Consider the following 26,179-nt stretch of genomic DNA (forward strand, 5'->3'; position numbering starts at 1 on the left):
GCACTGTGCTGAGCCAGCAGCATCACCTCTTATTAGACATAGAAGAATGTACCCCGAGACATCCAGGGAAGCAAAATATATAGGAAATATAAGAAATAAATTGGTGGAGAAGAAATATATATTATGATCTCCTTAGCCTGGAAAAGCAATTCAGAGTTCTTTTCCCAGTATAAACTAAAAAATCCACAAGATTTCTGACTCTGACTGACCAGACTGATCATGTCCAGTGAAAACACACTGCAAATGACACTTGCCTGACCTCCTCACATAGGAATTTTATAATATTCATCTTTATTTCTAAGAGGGCTTCTCATACTAAAATAAGCCTCAAGGTAATTATTAATGAACTTCTGAAATAAAATCTAAAAATCAGTTTATATATATATATATATATTTATACATACATATGAGAATGTACATCAGGAGGGCAGAAAGGCTTATTTCAAACAGTGACTTGAACACTGACTGTCTTTGCCTGAAGGGAAGATGATATATTCTTGACTGCATTTGCAGTTGAGATGCAGTCAAGTGTAGAACAAGGAAAAAGCACTTTTTCTACTGATCCCTGCAGGTGGCTGGCTGACACTGAAGTACATCTATCCATAAGCATGTGAAAAATGTTAGAAAAAAATTAAGGTTAATGCAGATTATCACTCCTTGCAGGGTATGGCACAGAGGAAATGGGGATTCACAGGCTCTAAAGCCAAAAATAAGCACCAAAACCATTCAGCAAATCTATGACATTTATTTAAACTCGTTAGACATTCTTCTGGTAGAAAGGCTATGACATCCTGTAGTATTTAACTTCTTTTTATCTCTTCTCTTTGGTACATTGAACAAATCAAACTCCTTACATTGTACCTCATGGAGTTTATCTCCCACCCATCAATCACTCTTGTGCCCAACTCTTTTGTTCACTCTGCAGTCTGTGCATATCACTTCTGAAGTGCTGACTACAGAACCAGATAGTAGGAGGTTGACTGAAATTGTGCATAGAAATGAAAATCCCCTCATCTCTTCTTCCCATGCATCCAAATATTGGACAAGTCTTTGTTGCCTCAAGTCTGAGCTAGGAGAGCCCAGAGTATGCCAGTTAATATAACAACCTCTGCATGCTTTGGATTGTTTTGTCCCTCATCTCCTGCCCCCTAAGTATAGTCTGTATTCTATACATTCTAGACATTGGACTCAGCATTTAGCTGTGTTGAAATATGGCATTTTATTGAGATTTGGTTATTCTGCAAAATGATAGAACATATCTCATATAGATAGAACATATCTCTCTATATGATAGAACATATCTCTATATCAGTGGAATGCCTTTGCTTCTCATTTTCTGCATTTCTGACTAAGCAGTTAGCTTTGCCAGGAACAATTCTGCACCATATGCAAGACTGCTAATAAAAATATCAAAGTAGGATCAAAAAGTGGCTCATAGAAATCCCAGCACTATTAATAACTTCAGGTTTTACTTATGTGTTGTTAATTCCAGTTAATGCAAATTTTTAAATTGTACCGCTATATTTTTATTCTTTTTCTCTCCTTCTTGCTAATATAATTTTTTTTTTTATTCAGAATGGTGGCTACATGCTCTGCTACGGACTGGTTAGCAATTACCAAGTCTGATTAGTTGAAAGAAAACATGCCTGGATAACCAGACAAAAATATTTTGGATGAAGCAGAGCGAGACAGAAGAATGAGAGAACAGAAAAAGTAAGTTCTGCAAGAACATGCAGTCTGGCAGCTTTATAGCATCTGTGCTTCTGAGCACAAAAATAATTCAAAGGTTCTGAAAAGATTCTAAGAGAAAGGTAAAGGCCATGTTAAGATCCTAATTACTTTTTTTTCCCAGAAAGCATAAGGGACTTCCAGACTTCCAAAGTACCTCAACAAAATGGTTACCTTGTCCTTCCTACTATAAAACTAAGTGTTGTTTGAGGAAATCAGGAACAAATTGTACCAGCAATAGTAGATGCCAGAGTGATGTCCAGTTCTGGGCCCCTCAGTTTAGGAAGGATATCGAGGTCCTGGAGCAGGTCCAAAGGAGGGCAACCAGGCTGGTAAAGGGACTTAAGCAAATATCCTATGAAGAGAGGCTGAGGGAGCTGGGGCTGTTCAGCCTGGAAAAGAGGAGGCTCCGAGGAGACCTCATCGCTCTCTACAACTTCCTGAAAGGAGGTTGGAGCCAGGGGGGGGTTGGTCTCTTTTCCCAGGCAACTCTCAGCAAGACAAGAGGGCAAGGTCTTAAGGTGTGCCGAGGGAGGTTTAGGTTGGACATTAGAAAGAATTTCTTTACGGAGAGGGTGATCAGACATTGGAATGGGCTGCCCAGGGAAGTAGTGGATTCTCCGTCCCTGGAGATATTTCAAAAGAGACTGGATGTGGCACTCAGTGCCATGGTCTGGTAACTGCAACGGTAGTGGATCAAGGGTTGAACTTGATGATCTCTGAGGTCCCTTCCAACCCAGTCGATTCTATGATTCTATGAGACCATACCTGTGGGCCTGGGGAGGTTTTAAAAGAGTGTCATTTAGCACATTTAGCAAGGTGTTGTTTTCCTGAGGAATGTTTTGGGCAATTATTTCCAGAAACTTTCTATGAAATACTATACAGAACTATTCTATCTACACTTCTACTAAGTATTAACATAGAGCAATCTGGTGAGTTAATGAGGAGAAACAGATTCCTAGTGCTCCTATCTGCACAAAAATATTTTCTATTTTTCTATTTTATCTGACTTCTCTGTCTATAAAAAAATGTATCAAATATATGCCAAAGAAGTCATAAGAACTCTTTTGGAGAAAGGCTACCTAGCTGAATTCTACCCAGGTAATGATACAGGAAAATGACAAGTATTGGTAATGTTTATTTGGTTATTTTTCTAAAGAAAAGGGAAAGCATTGTATGTCACTACATTTCCATCTTGGACCTATTGTAAAAGTTCAGGACACTCCAAGAACAGCTGTACTGAAAATACTTTTACCCATCTGTGCTTGACAAAAAGAGGATCTAACTTTTCTTTTAGATATATATCAGATTACACTTGCCTCTAACATTTTCACCTAAAAGCTAGAATGTTGTAATGCACTTTGCATGGAGGGAATTTGCAGACCATATGGGAACTAGACTTATTGAAAACAAAGCTGTGCAAGTGTTAAATCCAACTCCACAATGTGCATTGCTAAACTTAAATATACGACCTACACATATTGCATGTTTGTTTCCAATTAGATTCTAGATGGACAATTTTAACCTTTGCAACTTCTGTTCTCTGAGATATTGAAAGAACCTCAGTTGATGAACCACAGTAGTGTTGGGCTGGCTTTAGTAACACTGAAACTATTTTTGTTTGACTCAAAATCAGTCTATTTAACCTATCATAGAGGACACTTATTTTGTGAAGTTGAAACACTTGTAATATAGTAAGACACCTTAGAAGAAAGAATGACTTCTGGTAAAAGGGGAAATAGGAAGCAAGTCAAGAAACCAATAAGTATGTTCTCCAACGTCTGATTGCTACATGACAGAGCTCCTCTGCTACCAGTCAGACTTTGGAATTTACAAGAACAAACATGAAAAATTAACAATTTTGACCTTGAGTGGTCTGAATTTTTGGTCTAGATGACCAGGTGACAGCAGGAAGCTCATTTCAATTCTATTCAGTAGCTAAGAAGCTACTGCTTAGATGTTAAATATAATTTCCTCAAATAATAAATCAGGCAGTGTAACAGAAGGATGATAAAAGCTAAAGGAAAAGGAGGTGGCACAGTAATACTGCAAGTTTTTTCACCAAAAATTTGAGAAAGCTTAACTTCTACGAAAAAGGTAAAATTATAACTCAGCAGTATACACATTTACAAATATATATCAGCACCACTTATATCAAAACCTCAGATATTCTGAAAGTTTTGAATAACTATCCTGCTTTAGAAGTATTAAAATGTTTGGGGTTTTTGTTTTTGTTTGTTTGTTCGAGGTTTTTTCTGTTCCCTTTTTCTCTGTGCTCTCCCTTCAGCATGCAAGTCCTCATCTAAAAAACTGGATATTCTCACCAAGGCTGAAATTATTTATTGGTTATTACACAAATAAATGCAAGCCCAAGAGCACTCCAGAAAAAAAGCACATATCAAAGATGCTTGAGGTTATTCAGATTGTAGCAAAATCTGACAGGGAAAAGGCTTCATACCTTATGGAGGTTCTGAAACACAGCAAGAGGAGGGAGGTATTTTCATATTTCAAGTTGAGTAATCACAATAAAAGGACACACTTTAAAGAATGCTACAGATACTTCTGTGGTGAGGAATTTGAAAAACAACACCTTCAGGGTTGATTAAATAAAGTTTATTTGCTGCTTTTTAATTGCTATAACTAAAGCCTTTACACATCAAGAAACAAATTAGACTATTTCCTATAAAACTGTCAAGCTAATTACTGGTTGCCAGTAAAAATTATGTTTAAATTAGCAAAGCCCCACAGGAATTCTATGTACTTGCATATCTTGAATCATGGCCTTAAACTCCTCTGTTTTGCAGAGTCATTACATGGAGAGCCCTTTCAAACACTTCAAGGACTACTGCTGGCTTTCAGTAAACAATGACAGGAAATTAATCAAAGTAAATCAGGTAATGGACTAGGAAATAATTTAGAATTTCCATTTAAAGGGATCTTAACCCTTGAGATCAAGGGTTTCAAGCAGGCAGTGAATAAAGAAAAGGTGAGAAGTACACAAAGACCATAAAAGCAGCTTAGTTCTTTGTTAAAAGAGCACCATACAATGTTAGAGGGAGCAAAGAAGAAAATCCAGGTATGCAGTGTAAAAATCTAAGTTGTGATTGGTTTATTTTTATTTACAGATTTCTATTTCAGTACCTTGGGAAGAAAGGACTAATTCTTAGAAATCAGGAACAAGACAGTGATTGAAGACAAGGTCAGGGATAAGATTAAGAAAACATGATGGGAAGGGCAGTACTTATTTTGGAACTTGTTTTTTCTTTAGTAAACTATGGTTCTTGAAACAGAAGTGGATGGCTTAGTCATAGATGGGACAAAATCTGGTAAAACAGTCCAGCTGGGTGTTGGTAAAATGCTAGAGGAAAGAAAACCATGTCTCTGTATATGCAATGAGATAAACTGTGGCCTCTAGCTTTTCATATGCTGGGAACTGCTGGAGCCTTTTTCACACCATGAATCTAACCAAAAGAAAAAGTCAGAACAGAATCAGTGAAGAATTTTTAAAATTTATAACAAAGAGTTAAATTGAAACCAAGACAACTTTATTTGTATTGCACACAAAAAAAACATAGTCCAATTAATCAATTGCCAAACAAAAACTGATAATGTGGCTACAAATATTACAACCAGCTTCACTGAAGTGAGAGACTTAAGAATGGAATCCAAACACCTTACAGCCTTTATGTGTTCTCAGACCATTAACTTCAGGTGCCATTAAGAACTGCAACTCACTCACAGATATAAAACAGTTAAAATCCCTGAAGCTTCCAGGAATTACTAAATTACTATACCATTCCTTGGTATTATCAAATAATTATTAAATAATATATACTATCATTGAAAATAATTCAACAAAATAAAAAGGCTGTTTAGAAGATTTCAGTTACATGTTAAGAATAAAACAGGGATAATGTTGTGGGAAAGAACTACATAAAAAGCCTGTAAACTAATATTTACATAAAACACTTGTTTAATAGAAGGAGTGATGGAATTTTAATACAAAGCTGTGGTTGTTCTTTTGCACAGACCTTCACATGTTATAAGCTTTGTCTTAATGAGACTTTTTCATAGAAGCACAAAATCATAGAATTGTTTAAGTTGGAATAGACCTGTAATATCATGGAGTTCAACTATAAATCTGTCATTAAATAGCAATGTATGGATGTAACAACAACTCTGGAAAGACAACTGGAAAGACAACTGGAAAGACAAAGCTTACTTGCCTGGAATGTTCCTCTGAACATACAATGTGGGATCAGTGCATGTTCATGTAAATTTCTCCATCACTATTTTAATGGCATTAGCATTGATTCATTACTTTCTGCAGAAGCTTGCTCCTCTTGCACTCTCTGCATGATTCATGCATTGCTTACTTCCTCACTTATGAGAATTCATTATTTTCCTCAAGTTTTGTAACTAACAAGTAGTCAAGACAACACATGAAATCCAATAAAAATCAAGGATACTTTAAAAAAAAAAGATCACTTTTTATTCCTACACAGGGACAATTCTTTATCTGCCCAAGTGAATACAACTGACCTACCTAAGCAAACAGTGTCCCTACCAAATCTAGCTGCAAATATCAATAACACAGGGGCAGTCTTCAATTTACTTTCTTCCACTGGAGCTGATTACACTTTTAAAATGATTTTTTTCTCTAGTTTCTCAAAGTCAGGCTGAAAGACTTTTATTAATTTAATTATTCTCAGAAAGAAAAAGCAAATTAGAGATGCTTTTACATTCCAATATGGAGCAATGTAACTTCACACAGCAACTCCCTTAGGGGGAAAAAAATGGGCACAGAAGGGACCACTTCTAAATTCTTTAAATGAAGTTAAATGCAAGGATGTGAAATCACAACACATTAACAACTGATTCCTTTATGTATCAAAAATAGTCTTGTGAAAACTAAACACTGTTCATATCAAATGACTAACAGCTTAAATAATATAATTTTATAATAGAAACAGTACCTTCAATCAACAGCTCTTGTCCATGACTGCCCAATAATGTTCGGGATAAGAAAGGGGCAAAGTCGACAAAAATTTCTCGCAGGAGTGGGGCCACTTTTTCTAAAGCTCTTTCAAGCTTTGCAGTGATACTGTGGAAAAAGAGATCATGTTTGGAACAGTTAACACTAGAACTTGAAAGTTGTCAAATCATACTAGCTTTTAAAAGTTGCCATAAGCTTCTTTATAAGATAATCATAATTTGATTAATTTTACAGTGTTTAAATGGCTTTAAGCAAAAGCAAATGTCAGTCAGCAGCGTAGCAGCCTCATAAATTCTGGAGCGTTTGTAGAATACTTCCAAATGAGTAAAATTTTTATTATCACTTTCAAATATGACAAGAAGTCAGATATGCAAGCGCAAGTTTATTTCACCTATCTCGGGTTGTATGCATTCATAATTTTAAATACATTTCAAAGCTCAGAACCAGAAGCTTTTATTCACCCAAGGCAATCACAAGTAGATAAGTTTTTTGTTCAAGCTCTCCACTGGCAACATCTGCCCTTGCAATGCTAGACAAGGGAGTGCATGAGGACGAGTTCTAGCACAGGTGTGAAGAAAATCAATATCCTTTTCTTCAACCTTTGGAGAAACTTTTCCAGGTTTGACTTCCACGACTTTGTCTGTTGAGACTATATACCTTTTGAAGCATGGAGTGTTCCTTAATTTCTATTTGCACAGTGGCAAGAAGTGTTGTGACTTCTGTTTGCTTTCTAAATACCAGAAATACTACTCCTTTGTCTAAGGATACAAACCTAGAAAAAATACAAGTACACGGCTACAGCTCTGCAGTATGCTGAGGATCATTCCCCTGAAGAGTCCTTCTACCCTTTTGAAACCTGACACTTGTGCACTCTGAAACTCTCATGCCAAGATTAAAACCCTGCTGTGTTATCTCAAAGAAGTGAACTATTATTTAAAAATAGAAACAAAATTACATACATTTCCTCTTCTACCAAGAATTTTTGGTGTTGTTTTTCAGAGTGCTGGTGGCTTAGGGGTTTTTCTTTGTTCTTAAATTAGGACACCAAATTATTATTGGGCTTTGAATGCAAATTTGTAGGAAGAAGTAACATTTATAAATGCTGACATGCAATTTTTATGCTTTTTCTGCTATCTCTAAACTTAAAAAATACGGACTTTTTAATTCTCATCACATGAGGATCCCTGAATTTAAAAAGAAACCTGACAGTATAAGCACAATGGAAATTGTCCTTCATTAGCTTAAATTATTTTACTGGTTTTCTATTCCTTATTTTCTTTCAAAGCACTGCTTTCCCATCTCGAAGTCAGATATTGATTTTTGAATATTCTAAAGGAGCAGTCGATATGATCAGACTTTGTTGTAGATGATTAGTTGAAATGAATTTTATTATGCTAAAGCCTCAATTGACTTAATTTGAAATGCAGGTGATTAGCTTTGAGGTTTGATATGCCACATGAATCTACCCCAAGCTTTTGCTACTAGAGATAAAAAGCCTACTAGATAAATCCAGACTTCTCTAAACCATGTTTTTAACAGTAAACTGATTTAAAAGGTCTAATTTTAGAGTTCATTTAACTCTGAAAAGTCTTACGTACTACCAAAAAACAATCAAGTTCAAAGGTTTTAAAATTAAGACCAATTTTAATTTAAGGATGAAGTAATATGGGAGGTGTGGATGTGCTGTTAGGTAAACACCTTGTTATCAAGTGGATAGCTGATGGATCCTATATACTGTATATCTATGGACAACTGGAATATGCCATCTGAATGTGAAATCAAAGTTTACCACTTTAACAATGTATATCAAAGGTCAGAAATTAATATTTAAATAGTGAAAAAAGGAAAAAAAATCCTTTATGTATATCACTGGTGCATTTATGTGTTAGAAGCCTACTGGAGTTCCGGTCCTTCAGTTTTAAAAAGAATAAACAAAACTGAGACAAAAACACACAGAGTCCCCACCAAGGTTTCAGGGAAATAGTTGACCTTTCTATAGCCCTTCCTGGACACATACACACAGAAGAAAAGGAGGAGAGAAACAAATCAGAATCTACAGCTGTTTCTAACATCTATTAATTCCTTATAACACATTCTGTACTCATTATGGAACACCCTGTGGAGATTATTGTAACCATTTTCATAAGAGAACTAAGAAATTTTAAGGTTTTTTGCAACAATGAATATTTTTTTTTCTTCTCCATTTCTGGACATTCAAGGCAAATAATCAGTTAAAAATTTGCAAAATCAAAATTATTTATTTTGCAGATTAAAGGCAATACATTTCAGAAAATAAATTATATATATTATGTATAAAATATATCCTTTATATAAAGATGACAAACTGGGCAGGAAAGATTTAAAGAGTCAGTAGCAACATATGACATTTTTAACACTGTGTGCAAAAAGACCAAATAATCCTGTGGACATTTCTTACTATCTGTTGCTTGAATTAGTCACAGGGAAGTGGAAAGAGTGGTGGGGGCAAGTACGACACCTTCCCAACTTTATTCCAGGCCAAACTTCCAAATCAAGAAAATACAATGTCTGTAAGTCCAAGACCATCCTTCTGATCATCTTCCTCTGCTCATTCTACAGCCAGAAGCAGCTCTTTTCCTATGCAGGTGCCACAAGAGGAGGCTTAAATAAACTAGGTTCCCCTTCACACTCTCTGACTCCACAAGCAACTCTGATTTTTAATCTCATAAAAGCTGAAGCACAATAAATTCAAAGTGACAAAAATAATTATCTATTATCAAAATAGTTCTAGTTGTTTCTTGGGGGTGGGAGGGAGGGGAGGAGAAAAGACATTTCTTGGATTGACTAAAATTTACTTTATCTACATTTCTGATATTGTGCTCTACATAAGTTTCTTCAGTGACTAATTTCAGTTACTACTCAGAGTACAACTAGTTCTGAGTTCAAATTCTGAGTTTAAAATTTGAATTTTGCAACTGAACTTTTTCTTTTACTCCAGGAAATAAACTACCAAAATACTTGTGAAAGAAAAAAAACATTGCATTGGTTAAAAGAAGCAAAAAATAAACTGATTAATAATCCAATTTAATTCTCGTATGCTTCAGTATTTGGATTTTAAAATATTTCACTCAGTAAAGCACTGTCCTACCATATGAAGAAGACAAGAAGCAAAAGGAGTTGTTTAATTACACCACAATTTTATTAACTTGCCTCGTGACACTGTCAAGAAATAAATAATCCAATTCAAGTGGTCATTCTCTCCTTGATCACTTGCACGATTTTGGAGTGGAGCCAACAGTGCTCACACTTTCAGCCTGGGTGTGCACTCATTGCTGTGATTCCACCTGCACCACTTACCTGATGCTTCAGGTAAGACCAGCAAAAAAAAAGGCATTTTACATACTGTTTGTTATATCCCTAAAGAATGAATACTCTTTACAGCTTAACTAGGGCCCTTGATTTAGGTTTATTTCCTTTCTAGTTCATAAGGAAATGAAATTCTCTAGTTCATGACATATCTGATGTCTGAATAAGGGACACTTGGCAACTCTAGTATACCCCCTGTCAGTTTTTTAGGACAGATAAGTGCGTGCCTTGAAAAGGTCAAAAATTGCCTTTGAAGTGTGCTGTGACTCAATACCTTTACAAAATATTAACTATTATACAAAGACATTTAGCAAGAATTTCAGAGGACATTTTCCTGGCTCCTAGTCAGTGTAAGAGGAGTAATCAGCTATTCCATGGCATGAGTCTCTTGAAACACCAACTCAGATCTGGTGCCATCACTGAGTTAGCTGTATTAATATGTCTTGGTTCAACATCTCAAGCTTAAGTAAGGTCTTGTTTGCTCAGCAGAGGTTGTGTCCCTCTTTGTACTTGCTAATGTTTTATTGCCAAGTTTTGCTTGTGTTCCAGTTCTTACTATCTGACTATTATTGAGCAATACAAAAATCCAGTCATGTAAAAAATTTCCTTTTAATGAAGTTTTAGTGTCTGGGATAGTTCTTAGAAGTTAGACATTTTAGTGAAGTGTTATGTTAGCATGTACATTTTCAGTATAGGGAAAGTTCTTGGGGGTGGAGAAATTATAATTAATTTTAAAAGATAGAACTTGTGTACCTCATGTTTTCAGCTGAATCCTCTGGCATGGGAGCAACAGTTTGGACAGCTGGGAGATTTTTGCTGGTAGCACCATTCACAAAGCTGGATGACGAAGAGGAAGAAGAAGATCCTGAGTCTACTGCACCTGTCCCCCAAAAAATACAGGTCTTATTTCAGTCTGAAGAAACATAATGTTTAGAGACTTTTAATATAGGCCTAGTCTTACACATCTACTTTTAAGAAAGGAAATAATGCTATTTATTCTAAAACAATTAAATCCATTTTATATGATTAACATAGGAACTAGTAACCTTATTTTGCTAGTATAACAATGAGCTTAAAAAGCTATGGAAAATCAGGCCTTACCTTATTTTCATTATTCCCAAATTAAATTCCAAAGATGAAAATATTTTTACATCATCCTGTAAAGCAAGATCTTTCTAAAATAAAGGTATATTTAAGGTGAAATTGAGTGGATAATAGGAGTCAAACTATTAAAAGATATATATACATATATGCACCCACTTCTTGGCCACCCAGTTTCAACTACAGGCAGAAATTAAATTACAAGTTAAAAAATGACAGAAAACGCGTATTCCTTCAGGAAGTAATGTGGAAAACCAGTGTCTGAGGAGTATTAAGACTCCAGTATTACTTCTTTTTCTTCTCTTGAATTAACAAGAATTTTAAGATCTTAAAAGTAGAGAGGGCAGTAGGGGTATCCTCTCAATGGGCTGTGCACAGCTGCCCAGAGAAAAGCTGCAGACAGAGCATACATTTATATTTCATGTGATCTGGGTCAGAGCTAAGGGCTAAACTTAGACACTAAATGCCAATCTATCATGTTTGCTGAAACGGCACCGTGAGTTCAGCCTCTCTGAAGGAAACCAGCAGAGGCTGAGAGTGGCCACGGGCAGCAGTGGGAGCACTGTGATAAATGCTGTCCCTGTTCTGCTGCACGGTCCTTGTGCACCACGTCAGTGCACGAGAGGCAGCAATGAACACTCTTGCAGTCAGAGTTCAAAGCCTGAGGGACCACAGAGCTGGCAGAGATGGGGGGGCAGGCAAGGTTTATCCAATTAGCAGCAATGGGTGGAGAACCCCAGTTAAGAGATCAGTGGCATTATTCTGCCAGTTCTGTAAAATGATAACTGGTAAATCCCTGTTGCTGGTCAGTTTTAGCAGCTGATATATCATTGCTCTTTGCATTACACAGATATATATTATTTTTCAGTTTCCTGAAAAGCTCTACAAAGCATTTATGGTTTCTTAACTGCTTAAGCAGCCAGCTGACAGTGAAGGAAAGGTCAGAAGCTGGTAAAGGGGAAAAAATCTTTTGGCAGTAGGAAGGAATTTTTTTTAATTTTTTTTTAATTTATTTTCCCTTTAAAGCATTTTTACTGTAAAAAGAACTGAGGTAAAAAATCCAAATTTTGGCTGGCTCATATAAAAAAAAGTATGAACAGATCTGGTCTGCTGTTCTAGTAATGCGAGTAGGAGGTGCGTTGTGGCTTACACTGTGGGTTCTGACTTGGACTAACTACAAATTGTACATGTATTGAAACACACAGAGAAGAAAGTACAAAAATAGAAAGTAGGCTGTCTCTCCCAACCTGTGAATCACAGCAACTCAGCTGGGAATAGGGTAGCTTAAAAAAAAAAAAAAAAAAAAGATTCGCATATATGTGTATATATGTCCGTATTTCTGATATATATATATATATTATTTACATATTTATTTTCATGTATACATAGCTTACATGTATTTTTATTGTTTCTTCCCCTTTCCTGAATGAAAGGCAACCTTTCTTCATTAAGATTGCTAACTGCAAATGCAGCTGTTAAATTGTTTAACCAGCTAGGCTCAAAGACTAGAAGGTTAAATAGACCTAGAACTATTGGATTAACACAGAAGAATCAGATATGAAATATAGAAATCCAATCTGAAAACTATAAAGCCAGTTTTTTACATAAGCAAATGAAGGAAGAAAACCTTTCCTCCCAAAGATACATTCAAAGCACTAAAATGACTCCAGTAATATACATCTTACTACATTGAGACAGTGACATTGAGTACGACAGTGATGGCAGATGGAATGTAAACATTGACTGCAATCCATGAATAATTATTCATGACCAAAAAACACCCCAAAAACACCTTTTGCACAAGTCCAGAACATAACATACCTCAGAGCTAAAACTGTATTTCTAGTGTATCTGTGACATACTGTAAAAACAACTGTAAATAGAAGGTTTGGGGGGACACCTAGTGTTTCTAAAAGACTGTAAGCTGTTTCTATTTTGCCATTAAAAAAATAGGTGCTGTTCAATGAAATCCTATGCACCATTTTAAGATTATTACTGGTGTAGAAAATTTCACAGATTACAAGTATATAAAACAGAAAGTATCTGGATATTTCATGTCTATAGTTAAAAAAATGACATACATGATCACTGCTTTAACTACCATTAGGCACAGCTTAATAAAAAATGATAAATTGAGCATTTTTAATAAAATAGATAATTATATATTTTCAGTGTGATAGTACTTTTTTTTTACTGTCATTAATGTGCTTAGCATAGCTAAAATGTTGGTATAGAATTAAAATCTTAAAAAAAGGTTGGAGGGAAGGATTTTCAGGCTATTTTATAACAGCATGCATGAACAGAGCTCATTCAGATTAATTCAAGCATTAAAAGGCTTTACCAAGTAAGGTTGCTAAAGAAGTTCAGTATACATATAGTTCTAATTAAATCTCATATTTGCTGAAATTCTTTCAAATTAACACTTTTCTTTTAATCAAGCTACTCCATCGACTAGGAGACAAAACCAGCTACATTAAAAAAAACCCAAACAAAATATCAGTAATAAGAACCAGTGATAAAAAACCCAGCCTTTAATCCACAGTAAACATATCATGGTACCTGCAATACTGTCCTCTACTAAAAACAGTACTGGAGAAATGACTGGTTTTGCAATGCAATTACTTACAAAGAAGAGCTACTACATTCCAGCCAAAACAGTTCAGATCTTTAGTCAGTGAGGAGACTGAAAAGCTTACACAATTTAGTATCATTTGGAAAACAAGGTTTCCAATGTAGGATATTTTTTGCATGACATAAGAGTACCTAAAAGGAAATCCATTCAAGATTAACAGAAGTGGCTACACGAATGGAAGTGTTCATAGAAGTGATAACATTATTCAGAGCATTCATTCCTCCCATCTGCCTTAGGATAATTAGATTTTAAGATTTATTTTTTTTTTATCCTTAGAAAAATCAAAGTTCTATTACCAGGTATTTAAGGTAATCTGCAAAAGGAAAGAAAAAATAATGAGTGTATCTTCATATTATTCCATGAAGCAGAAGGATGCCAAAAGCTTCCCTCTCCATTTTCTGCAGCCTAAAGGAGATTTTCACTTTCTCAACCCTTGACTGAAATTATGATATGTTTGAAGAGAGCTCTTCTCTCAAGTGCTTTTGCTTAGTTTAGAAAGAAAACAGACCACAGCCAGACATTTCAAAAGAGTTTAAGTAAACATCAGTTGCTCTCGGTAAGGATTCATTTCTGAATGGAAATCGGAGTATGCATTGTCAACAAGCTCCTTCAAAACAGACAATCCCATTATTTCTATCATAAATAATTAAAAAAAGGTCTTGCCTTATAGGTCACAGCAAACAACTAGCAATAAGGCACGACTACTGTTAAATTAGGTAGATTCTTACTGAAAAACCTTTGAAAAATCATAGCAAAATAATAGGTAGCAAATAATAATTGCTATAAATATCAGCCTTCCACAATCACCAATTGATTTAGTACGTACTAGTTGTATTTACTTTCTTTGACATATAAAGCAGGATTATTTGGTATATGCCATATAAAAATCCTCTACTGCAGAGCACTGGAGAAGTCAGCTTGTTTCAGTTCTAAACTATGGTTATAAACCAGTATTAATGATATTTGTTCATTGGCTGGTCAAGTTCAATGTGCACTATCAAAGAACATGTACATACACCAGGACGAAACACTGGGTCTGATTAAGGCTAAGATTTAATCTTCCCCTGATTTTTATTTTAGGAGCACAAAAACTGAAACCAACAACAACAACGAATGATAAAAAAAAACAAAATGCCACTAAAAGTAACATAACAAAAAAAAAAAAACAGACAAGAAAAATGAGGGTCACAAAAATATTTAAGGACAATACCTGTTGTATTAATCATACTTTTTGGGGTAGCTCCTGTTGCAGCAAATATATTAGGGGTACTACCCGGCGGCAGTCCGCTCCCGGCTGTGGCAGCTCCAACTGTGGTAACAGCCAGACTGCCCGGAGGGGGCTTCTTTACTGGTACAACCACACTCCTGTGGAGACAGAAAGAGAAGATCACTAAAACTGCACAGCAGAGTTTTTGCTTATAATGGGATTATGCTGTATTATAATGCTGTTGCTGAGAAATATGTAATAATGTGAATTTTCTAAACCTTTCTGAAATCCAGTAAGACTATTTTAATGGAGAAAAAAATATTCTACTATCGTTTGTCTGCAGCTTCATGTTTCTGACAAACTTATTTGTTTTTCAGTGCCCACAAAATACAGACTCCTATCACTTCACTGACATGTTTTCAACACTGTTATCAACCACATTCTAGATTTGCAAAGACAATGTTAAATGTTGGAAATGATGCCACCATACTAACAACTCACATGTAGGAAGTCTTAATGAGTACATTAATTAATGAAGTTATCATAGAATCAGCTGGGCTGGAAGGGACCTCTGAGATCATCAAGTCCAACCCTTGATCCACTACCTCTGAGGTTACCAGACCATGGCACTGAGTGCCACATCCAGTCTCTTTTTAAATATCTCCAGGGATGGAGAATCCACTACTTCCCTGGGCAGCCCATTCCAATGTCTGATCAATGTCTTATCTAGGATTCCAATATTTTTGCCAGTTATCTGATGGCTCTTGCAAATATAGTTGACTAACAAACCTAATTTTGTAATCAGCCTTCTGGAAAAATTTCATATTCATTTTTATCAGCAGCACATGATGTAAACTGAACACCTAAAATGCAACACAGTAGAGATCTGCTTTCACAATGCTGATATAATGTCCATTTGAATACCTGGTCTAAAAAAGCAGTCTTGAGAATTTCAAGCTTTTAAGAAGAGAATAAGGCTTTCACACAAGAAAGTAGAAGATATACAGATGCACCATTGCATTCAAACGTACACATTCTCACCTAATATTAAAACTCCCTTTTTCTTCAAGTCTCAAAACTCAAAACCAAAAGACTTGGTGAATGTGTTAAAAGGAAGGAAAATTAACTAATATTGTTTCAGCACGGGACAGCTGTGAGTGTGGGCAAGTATATTTACATCTTTTGTTTTCCAATTTTCATTTATCTATCATAACTTGCTATAAAAAGAATATTTCAGTAGAAAACCTTTGTGAAAAACAATCCTGAGACAAATTATATTAATAAATCCTAAAAAAAGATAATTATATTTTTACTATCATACACACATTTTCTCTTTTAGGAGGTGAACTTTCCTTTAAAAGAACAAATAAAAGAGAAAGAAAATGCAACTGCATAGTGTAATAAGGCCACATTTTCTTCCAGAAGTTCTTTTGGCCATTATCTTGTTACACTTCTGTGCAAATATGGCACATAGTGGATCACAAGATGCTGAATAATTTTTTACAGTAACGTAGTTTGTATGTCTTAATCCTGTTTCCCTAGTTTTTAAAGACTGGTGATACAAACTGTATTGATAATGTCATACTGAGAACTATATACCTGTTAGTTTTTAGATCTCTTACAAGAAGGCAAGGTTCAAAATCATCTGCAAGTAATTTTTTAGAGGGACAGAAGTAGCAGTTCATATCTCTGCATTCTGAACAATAGTTCTATCACTATCCTGAAGCATGCACTATTAGAAAGGCCTATTGATGTTTTTCTGTCTTCTTCCATTTACATTAGAAGGTGGACCTGCACAATGCAATAGCTATTGATTAAGATACATGATCCTTAAATAAATGCTTTTGTTTGTAGTTAATAGTCTCTAACAATCATTGCTGACATGTGGTGTTTACGTAGCAGCAGCTACATGTGAATAAATTGAGGTCTGTGAAGGTTAGATTAATCTGCTACATAAAGTCATGAAATTCCCTAAAATTGGCTCCTATCCACACACCAAGATCTTTATCTCAATTAATACTTCAAATACTTGAGTTCTGGTTGTTCTGGAATAACTACTGAATAAGTACTCAGTAGCAGAGTCCCTGTAGTGCCCTAGAAATACAAGAAGAAAATAGGACTTATATAAGTGGGGGCATCTCCCAAGTATATTAATTTCATAAGGAAACTACCTTCATTACCTGTGGCACCTTTGTAGAGAACTGCAATGGAAAGGTTAAGACTGATATGAATTAAGAATGAATGGGAACATTTGGATGCTAAGGCACAAGAAGAAACGAAACAGCAGGAAAAGAAGTCTTAGATTGGCCTGTGCTAAAGGCACACACACTATCAGGTTATCAAGATCACAGGTATGTGTGTGTCTTTACAAGATAACCAGACCTTGAAGACAAAACCAATGAAGAGCAATGACTCAAAGAGGTGGAGGAAGGACAGAGAGACTGTAGACATCTCAATAAGGGTAAAAAGTATATCCCAAGCCTGAACATAGTTGTTAACTTACAAAGAACCTGGGAGATGTGAGGAAGACTAGACAGCCAGCATCCCATGCTCTGGCAGCAGATCCTGAACTTAGCATCTGCTCACAAGCATGGGAGTTGCAAGACTGCTGAACAGACTCCTTAAAAACACACCCACTCTAGGGTTTGCAAACAAGAGACTGAGAAACTTGACTGACTGAGGGAGATCTGTTTTGTGTTATTTTAAGCAAAATGGTTTGTACCTCCTATAAGGTCTGGTATTGGCATCTGCTAAATTGCTGCTACAGATGCTGCAAAAGTTCCCTACTTGCTTGAGACTTCTTCAAAGAAGATGAAGCTAAACTAAGTGTCTTCCTCCTTATCTTCAGACACCTCAGTTGTCTTTCAGAGATCACCTAATGCTCCATAGCCAAAGATTACATATGTCAACTTTACCCTCGAAGATGTAGTAGAATCATACAATAGTTGGGGTTGGAAGAGACCTTTATAAGTCATCTAGTCCAACCCCCAAATGTACTGGCCCTCTATAAAGGCAAAGACTTTTCCTTAAGAGCAAAAATCAGCTCCACTAGCAAGAAAGGACAATCTTACCCAGATCCCACAAGTATTAAGGGTCCACATATAGCTATCATTCTTTTGTAGATCTGACTCAGGACATTAAGACAGGTCAGCTGTTCTTAAATTTAAATTATCAAGAAGCATCAAGATAAACCTCTCTAAGAACAGGCAAAATCAGTGAGGCATTCTCATCCAACAGAAACAAAAAGCAGCTTTCTGACGTGTCATACATGGTGACCTCGTCAAAATGTCTCATTCCTAGAGATAAAACAAAATGTAGTGAGTGAATACAGAATGACATCCAGATGAAGGAAACTGAAAACCTATATGAATAACACAATAAAGTGGTCAAAAATGTGCAAAATAATAGGAGGAACACCAGAACAAGCAGGAAAAAAAGGTACAAGAGGATGATTTACCACTCTCAAGTGAAAAAAAAATCTTTTTTTTTAAACAATGAAACCACTTCAACATTTACATTCAGATATTTTTTTCATGGAAAAGAAAAAAACAGGCTAGAAGAAAAGGTTATATTCACTTCATTCATTGCATTTTAGGCCTTGTTTTCTGCAACACATTTCAGATTTCCAAAATGTTCTGAAATGGTCCACACTTTTATGAATCACATCGTCATGGTCCTAAATGATCCCTGATAGGAAACAAATAGTAAACAGAAGTTTAGTAATAATTGGCTTTGGAAGCTGATTTTATTTCTATGTTCTCTGGGTGAACAATTTAAAAAAGAAATACTAATAATTTTTTTTTTTTTTTGCTCGGAGAGTGTCCTTTTCCAATAGCAAATATAAGCCTGAAGTCATCAGAATTCACAACATGTTTAAGAGGGGTGGTGTTGGTTCAACCTGCACACCACTGGTGCATTGCTGCTTTATTAAATAACCTTGGCAAATGGCTTAAGTATTCTTCTGGGGTTTTTTAATCTGCATGAAATAGCTGGATGGAAAAAAATACCATGGACATGTTGAGCTGCAAAAAGAGAAAATGGAAATTTAAGAAAAAAAAAATTAAAATTAAATTTATTTAAATATTTAGCTATCCAGTGCTGGTGGCAGACAAATCAGGTTATGCAGCACTATATTTTCTCTCTCTTTTCTGTGATCCACATTCTTTACCTTCTTTTCCTTTTTAAAATCTAAGGGCCTTCCAATCTAATCACTCTGGTTAATCACGAGGTCAGAGATAAGCCCCTGAAACTGGATGTTTTGTGCTACCTATCTGAGTAGCAGCAATTAAATTAGAATCACTTTACACTCTTCTGGGATATGTGAAACCTCTCAAGGCTGAATTAATATTCTTGTTCCACCCTTTCTCCTCCACAGCAGTAGAGAGCATGAGCAGTTTCAAGAAGTGCTCTTTCAAATGCAGTACACTCAGGCAGATTTTTCACAGAAGTACTCTGTGTCCAACAGCAGTTCCTACCATGCATTTCAGAAGAGATCACAGTAGAAAATGGGGGAAAAGTTACTACTACTACTACACTACGTTTTACCTTCTTCCTACAGTTAATTTAATTTCTGAAAAGAAAGCTTAGTATTTCTTCTCTCAATGTTGTTCACATTCTCCATACCTGTGTATGAGTCCAGAGCTTAATGAAATGTGTATGGCTGATTACTCACTATTCTTTCTGATTTCAGCCCCAGACTGTGATTTGAGTCTGTAAGAAGTGATCATAGTAAGAACACATTTTGAATCCTACTTTAGGCAACCTTGTTAGGCTGACTGCAGTAAGGTAAGGCTTGACTGAAATCAAGGAGGAAACTCAGAGTCAATAGAGTAGAAAAAATGGATGAAAAACGTGAGGCATGCTGAAAAGTTATGGAAGGCCGACAGAAGTATATAAGCTTTGAGACACATGCAAATGAAAACTTAGTGTTGATTGTTCAGTAATTATGAATTATTTCAACCATTTGATACTGTACGTTTATCAAAACATTAAAATCTTAAAGCACATAAAATGATCCTCATGTACTAAACACAAATTGCTTGTTTCTAACTTAGAGGAAGCACATCTCAGACGTGCTTTAAGGAAGAGGACATGAAGATCATAGATCTTCAGTCCCACATAAACCAAGAGAGTATCTACCTCCAATGAAATTCCCAGTCAATAAAATCACCTTTGCATTCAGGATAAATCAGATGAAGCATCTAAAATGCTGACAGGAAACAAGGAAAAACTTTAAGATATTAAAAATCTATCATGAAAGATGAAGGGTCGTGGCTGAACAGAGTCATTGGAAATACTTGAAATTAAATGAGTTTGATGAAAGTGAATGAAAGTGAAAATGTCATTTACTAAATGCTAGAAACATAATCAAAAACAGAAAAATCCATAAAGGATCAAACAGCATGAGGTATAGAGTAGGTATGGGTGAGGAACCTGTTCCTGCATCTGTGATGTAAAAAAAATCCAAAAAAGCAAGAGCTAAAAAGCCACAGTCCTGTACAAGTTAAAAGAGCCTTAACAGGGATTTAGCTGTGGTCTATAAGGGTAGAAAAAGACAAAATCCAAGTATCTAAATATATCTGTATATTCACTGAATCGTAATAAAGAGTAGAGAGATGATGATAAAACAGCTGAGATATAGCTACAGTTCCATGCGGATGCATATGAAAAGATGCACACCACACATGTTTTAAGAAGTTTTGAAAGGGTTACCTGTGTGCAGACTGTTAAATGACAGACAAGGAGAATATGATTACAGCTAGATGAAAAAATGAAAGGGTAATATATCCAGTTTGGTCGATTTGAACATAATAATGAATTTGTGATTAAATTATTCTAAATGAGCAGCTGAGATGGAGTTCCACTTCCACCTTGTTCCCCATTTTATTTCATACACGAGTGGCTAAGACACTCTGTAGGAATACAGACAACACAACTTCAGCTACCTTCTCTGTCTAGCAGGATCTGAAACCAACCCTCCCATTCTCTGGAGTGTGTTTTAAATGCTGCCTTGGAAAGATATCTGAAAGAGAGGGAAGGTCTCATGTCTTTACTTTGAACCACAATCTCCACTGGAAAAAGATCAGGAAAATTATTGAGTGTGAATGGGAAACCCAGATTAATCACTTATTTCTGACATTAGTGATGAGGTTTTTTTCATTCACATGTTCACTATGATACTCAAAGTTATGGGGAATGCAATGACTAAGTACAGACAGCAGCTTTAACTGTCTTCTTGATTCATGGGAAAGCTGCTCTATTTTCTCCAACTATTTGTCATTACGAACTTTAAAAAGTAATTTTTTCTGTTGAGGGAAGACTAAAACCACTTTACTAATAACTCATTTTTAAGTTTTCATGAAAATACTACCTATTTTTCAGTTATCATCTTTTGGAGAAGCTAATGACACTAACAGAAACATAATATCGTAATTTATCTATTTAAATGACTCTGTAGAACAGTGCATGTCAATGATCTCCTAAAGGTGGACAATAATAAAAAAGATAAATATTGAACCTCTCAATTTAAATCTCCAATGCATGTTCTCTCACAGTTCATGTTTTTTACACACTTAAATATAGACTTTGATCTAAACATACTTTTTGAAGATCTTCTTTCTCTGTACTAACTGGCCACGTATTGGCTCTGGATGGATCTCACAAGATAGCTTACCTTTTCTATCAGTCACATGGCTTTAAAATTGGCCCCAAGGACCTACTACAGGGAAAAACAAACAAAAGAGCCCCAACAAAAATGGAGTCTAAGATACTTCAAAAGTGTGTCCTTCAAAATATGGTGTAAAGACTTCATTGAGCATTTAAACTATGGAAATCATAGTTTTTCCAATTTATGAAGTGATAATGGATTAAAAGGCTCTAAGGTATTTAACAGCAAAAATAACAGATCTCATTTCAGGAACTCTGGAGTTTCTGCTTATTCTAGCACTGAATATTGAAATAATTCTGCTAAGTGCATGAAATAGATGTAAATCACTTGAAAAAAAGTAGAAATGAACAAACGTACGCTTCAGAATGCAGTACTGGGTAGAATCATTTAAAAATTCAGAAATGTTAATGGTATAGGTTGTGTCTAGTGGGACAAATGCAAATTGACAAAAGAAAAAAAACCCACAACCAAAAAAAGAAATCCCCAAACCCTAAAAATCAATAAGAGGAACTGAGTTTTGTCAGACAAAAGATGAGAAAGCATAAAGGAATTATTGGTGGGTTATGCTCCATTAGTTGCAAATCTAGGTGAAATAACCCTTTGTGTTTGCTTCTAAAAATGTCACCCTAGATGCCATTTTCAAGGAATTCAGTCTGATGTTAAAAGACATGTCATAACTTTGAGGAACCAGGCTCCAGTGTCCCAGAAATCTGTTTATATAGCTCATAATGTAATTACAGCTACCTTAAGACAGATGAGGCAGAAGGCAGCAATATATTGAAAACTAATTGAAAAATGCAGTTGTCCAGAAGCACTTGTGGGGAAGAGGTCTCTGAAAAGCTGCTCAAAGCTTGAGAGTTTGAAGTGAAATTTTTGATGTTGTCACTCTCAATCTATTGAAGAGCTGACAGACAATCAAACCCGTCTGGCTGGCTGGCAGCTCATTTTGCTGGCAGGTGGCAAACAATTAGACACACCAATTTGTGCCTCCTGATGACATTAAAGCATGAAACTAAGTTGTATGCAGGGCCTAGTGATTTGTGTGAAAGCATTTCAAAAATAATACTCTTTGCCGTGGCAACTCATTTCAGACTGCCACCTCCCATTACGGCTTTGAGCGGTGAAGACGACAGACTTGAGTTACGTGCGGCGCGAGGCCGCTTCTGTTCAATCCGTCATCAGCGCCCCCCGAGACCCCAATCCCCTCCTTTCATCAATATCACCTCATCATTTACATTCGATAGCACTTGAACTGCTGCATACATTAGCTGCACACCAGTCCTGTTTGATAAAACACGGTGGGCACATTCCCTGCTTTTATGTTTCATTTATAACTGCGCAAATTCGCCGGCAGAACCCACTCCAGCCCATTGCACAGCGACTCCCGTGACACAGCAGCAATGTACAGTTAAAATAACAAGCAGTGCAAAATGCATTGTATTAAATGACAAAACTCTTAGCTTCAGTTCTATGTCTAGGAGTTTTCTTTTTATGGTGTTTACCTGCATGGAAGATCAGTGATTACAGTCAAAGAAATACCTTTAAAACAAAGATGCTGTTACATTCTACAAATTCCTCATTACCTCAACTGTTCTTTTACAAAGCACTCAGCCATCAAAACAAAAAACAAAATAAAAAAAAGTCTAGCCTCACAAGGACTGTGAATACCTTTTGGTTAAAGTGAAAAACACTTATCTCTGACCTTGATTTGCTTGCAAATCCAGAATCACTGTGTATATTTTATAAAAACTGAAACAAATAAAACCTGCAAACAATACACTTCATTGCTCACTCTTTTCCCTTGAGGGAAGAAACATGACCAATAGCCAGACTGCTCAGTGAAGTACCAAAAGCTGTATAAACGACAGCAACAGAAGAAGATCCTTCCAAAATACAGTCCATAGGCATAATGTTAGCTTTTAAAAACTATTCAGCAAATATTATTTAATTGTTATTTTATATAAACAAACACAATCATGGTTACATGAGCAAGTATGGAAGAACAACCACGCTGTGATTTTTTTCAGTTTTGCAGTAATTGGGATCCTACAGGCAACACAAAATGTTCAAAAACCACTGTATGCAAAAATTCACATTGTTTTCTCTAATTAATAATTTAATTAATTTTAATATTTAAATTTAATATTATTTCAATATACTCTTCTAGCTTTTTTCCCCTAATGTGTCACCCTCCATGAAAAGTTATAGGGTCAGGATCTCAATATGTTTCTCCTTTTTAATTTCAAAAAGAAAAGCAATATCAACACCCATCCTTTGCTTCAGCAGTCAAGTAAGTACTTGCAAAATGTGAGTAAACTGCACAGTGGTTATCATTCAGTAGTGCAGCCATGAGATGCAGCCAGACAGTTGAGGTCTTACGGGCTAAAAATAATACTGATGAGAATTTTAATCAAGATGTCCACAGTTCAGTAACATCCATTCAGTTGGAGGAAAGAATTTAACTCTTTCTGATCTGCTAGGACCTGCCTGGGCCTACAAGTTTTACCTTCATAGTTGTTGGTTCTCACTTGCTCACCAAAATCAGGTAGCAGGTGATCTATTTAAGAGAAAATAATATTCTTACAGAAGCTATATAAATGGGTCTTCTTTTGTCTAAACTTCAACTGTTAATACTTTTTCTGGTGAAGGACTAAGCAATGCCAAGGGCTGGCAGTGGATGAGCATGCTATCAAGATACAAACACAGCTGTACACTTTGTACAGAAAACCATGAAATCACAACTTGGTCAAGGGGGTAACAGGATAGGGAAAAACTAAAACACTAAACCCTCTTGCTCCTAAGTGAACTTAAGAGGTATTGAATGCCTATAAAAATCCCCAAGCTTTGGACACCTCTCAAATAATTCCCTAATTCTGTATTTTCAGCTTCAAATAATGAAGTTCAAAATAAACAGTCACATTGCTGCAAGAAATGTCTCATCATGCTGCTGACACTAAATACAGGTTTTAACCAACCTATTACAGCCCTATAGAGTTTCTATCACTTTCCTATAAAGCTGTAATTTAGAAATCCAGAAAAAACCTCAGCTCTTTAATTATCTTGAAGTTAAGTTCCCTCTAACTATGACAAAGGCATCCCATGAGGTGATACACTCCATTTAAGTTTCAGTATTTAGCATCTTCTGAATTAACAGCTATCTGAATGAAGCATTTTTCTTATCTGACCCAGGTAGAAATTCAATCAAGCATGTTCAATAAGTAACCTTCTAGTGGTCACAGTTAGGTGCTAGCACATCTGTATGCAGCACAAAGTTTTGTACTGCTTAATATAAAAGAATGCCCTTTGTATCACGATGGTTCCTCAGAAAGGATAAGGAAAACTTCTTAACTATATAGAAAAAAAAAATATTTTTCACTTCACTTTGAAAACACTCTAAAATCAAACCATGCAGACTGATGCACGAAAAATATCCTCCTAATGAAACAGTTGCTAAATGAGCTTTCTCTGGCATGGCCTTATGTTAGAAAGGGATATATTAATTGTTTTTGAAGCACATATCACTTTTCCTCTGTTGATCCAATCTTCTTTGTTTCAACAGATGCTATCTGACTGTTTATTGAATTACTTTAGGAAAGCAGCCTATGTATATACAGGCAAAAAGGGATCAGCTTTTCTATGGAATTCATACTGAAAAAGTGCTTTTTTAATTTTATTCTACAATTTTCAGGTATGTTCTTGCATTTCACTGTTTACATAATGCTGAAAATATTGATTGCATTTTGGCTTTCTTCAGACTTTAATGAAGACACTTCTGACAGTTGCAGTTTTTCTGGCAACACAGATGGATTTTTCTCATAAATCACAACACAGTTGTTTTCTTGCTTAATTTTCTATTTCCTCTAGCATTTTAGGTCTTGTGCCTGCATGATGAACAACTTTGCTTAAAATTTTGGGACATGTTTTACCATATCTTTGAGTTAGGCCTTGAATCCATTTTTACTTTTTAAAAACATTCTTATGAAAAAACTGCAGGGTTTTTCTTATACTGGAAAATTTAACCACATCAGCCCTAATAAGAGTTAGGCCTTTGCACAGGTTAAAATTGAACCTTCAATAGATTCAGGGATTCTCTGAATTCTTCAATGGATTCTTCCTTCTTCTGGGAGACTGTTCAATTGCACTTCTTATCACAACTTCTTTGTTAAGGATAACTAAGTCTAACTAAATGTCCAAGATGAATTGGTCATCTAGGGAAAAGTATTTTCATTAGAAGCTTGAAACCCACATCCTAAAAGGAGAAAGAAAGGACTCTGTAGAAAGTGTCAGCAGTTTCTTTTTAAACACTAACTTTTGACTGTATTTGCTATTTAAAGACCTAAAAGGAAACTGGTTTCCACCATGACCATGCAAATAATTTTCCATGGTTGAGGTATTTGAGCCCCAGAAAATAGTGCAATGATGGATCCAATTAAGATTTAAGCCTTTGAAAGAATATTCAGTTGAATTTCTGCACAGTCTGTTCTATATCAGCAGATAGAACCC

The 26,179-nt window shown here is 35.7% G+C and overlaps 1 protein-coding gene across 3 annotated transcripts in view; it reads right to left on the minus strand.

The window, feature by feature from the left end:
• Nucleotides 1–26,179, minus strand: part of NBEA (neurobeachin) — a 464,261-nt gene that overhangs the window by 263,238 nt on the left and 174,844 nt on the right. For all 3 annotated transcript variants that reach the window (XM_030449922.1, XM_030449935.1, XM_030449928.1), the window contains 3 exons: nt 15,013–15,167; nt 10,823–10,949; nt 6,705–6,832 (listed from right to left, as the gene is read on the minus strand). In XM_030449922.1, coding sequence (XP_030305782.1) covers nt 6,705–6,832; nt 10,823–10,949; nt 15,013–15,167 — 410 coding nt within the window. The remainder of the gene's footprint in view (nt 1–6,704; nt 6,833–10,822; nt 10,950–15,012; nt 15,168–26,179) is intronic.

Source organism: Calypte anna, chromosome 1 (assembly GCF_003957555.1).
Source record: "Calypte anna isolate BGI_N300 chromosome 1, bCalAnn1_v1.p, whole genome shotgun sequence".
In the NCBI taxonomy this organism is placed as follows: Eukaryota; Metazoa; Chordata; class Aves; order Apodiformes; family Trochilidae; genus Calypte; species Calypte anna.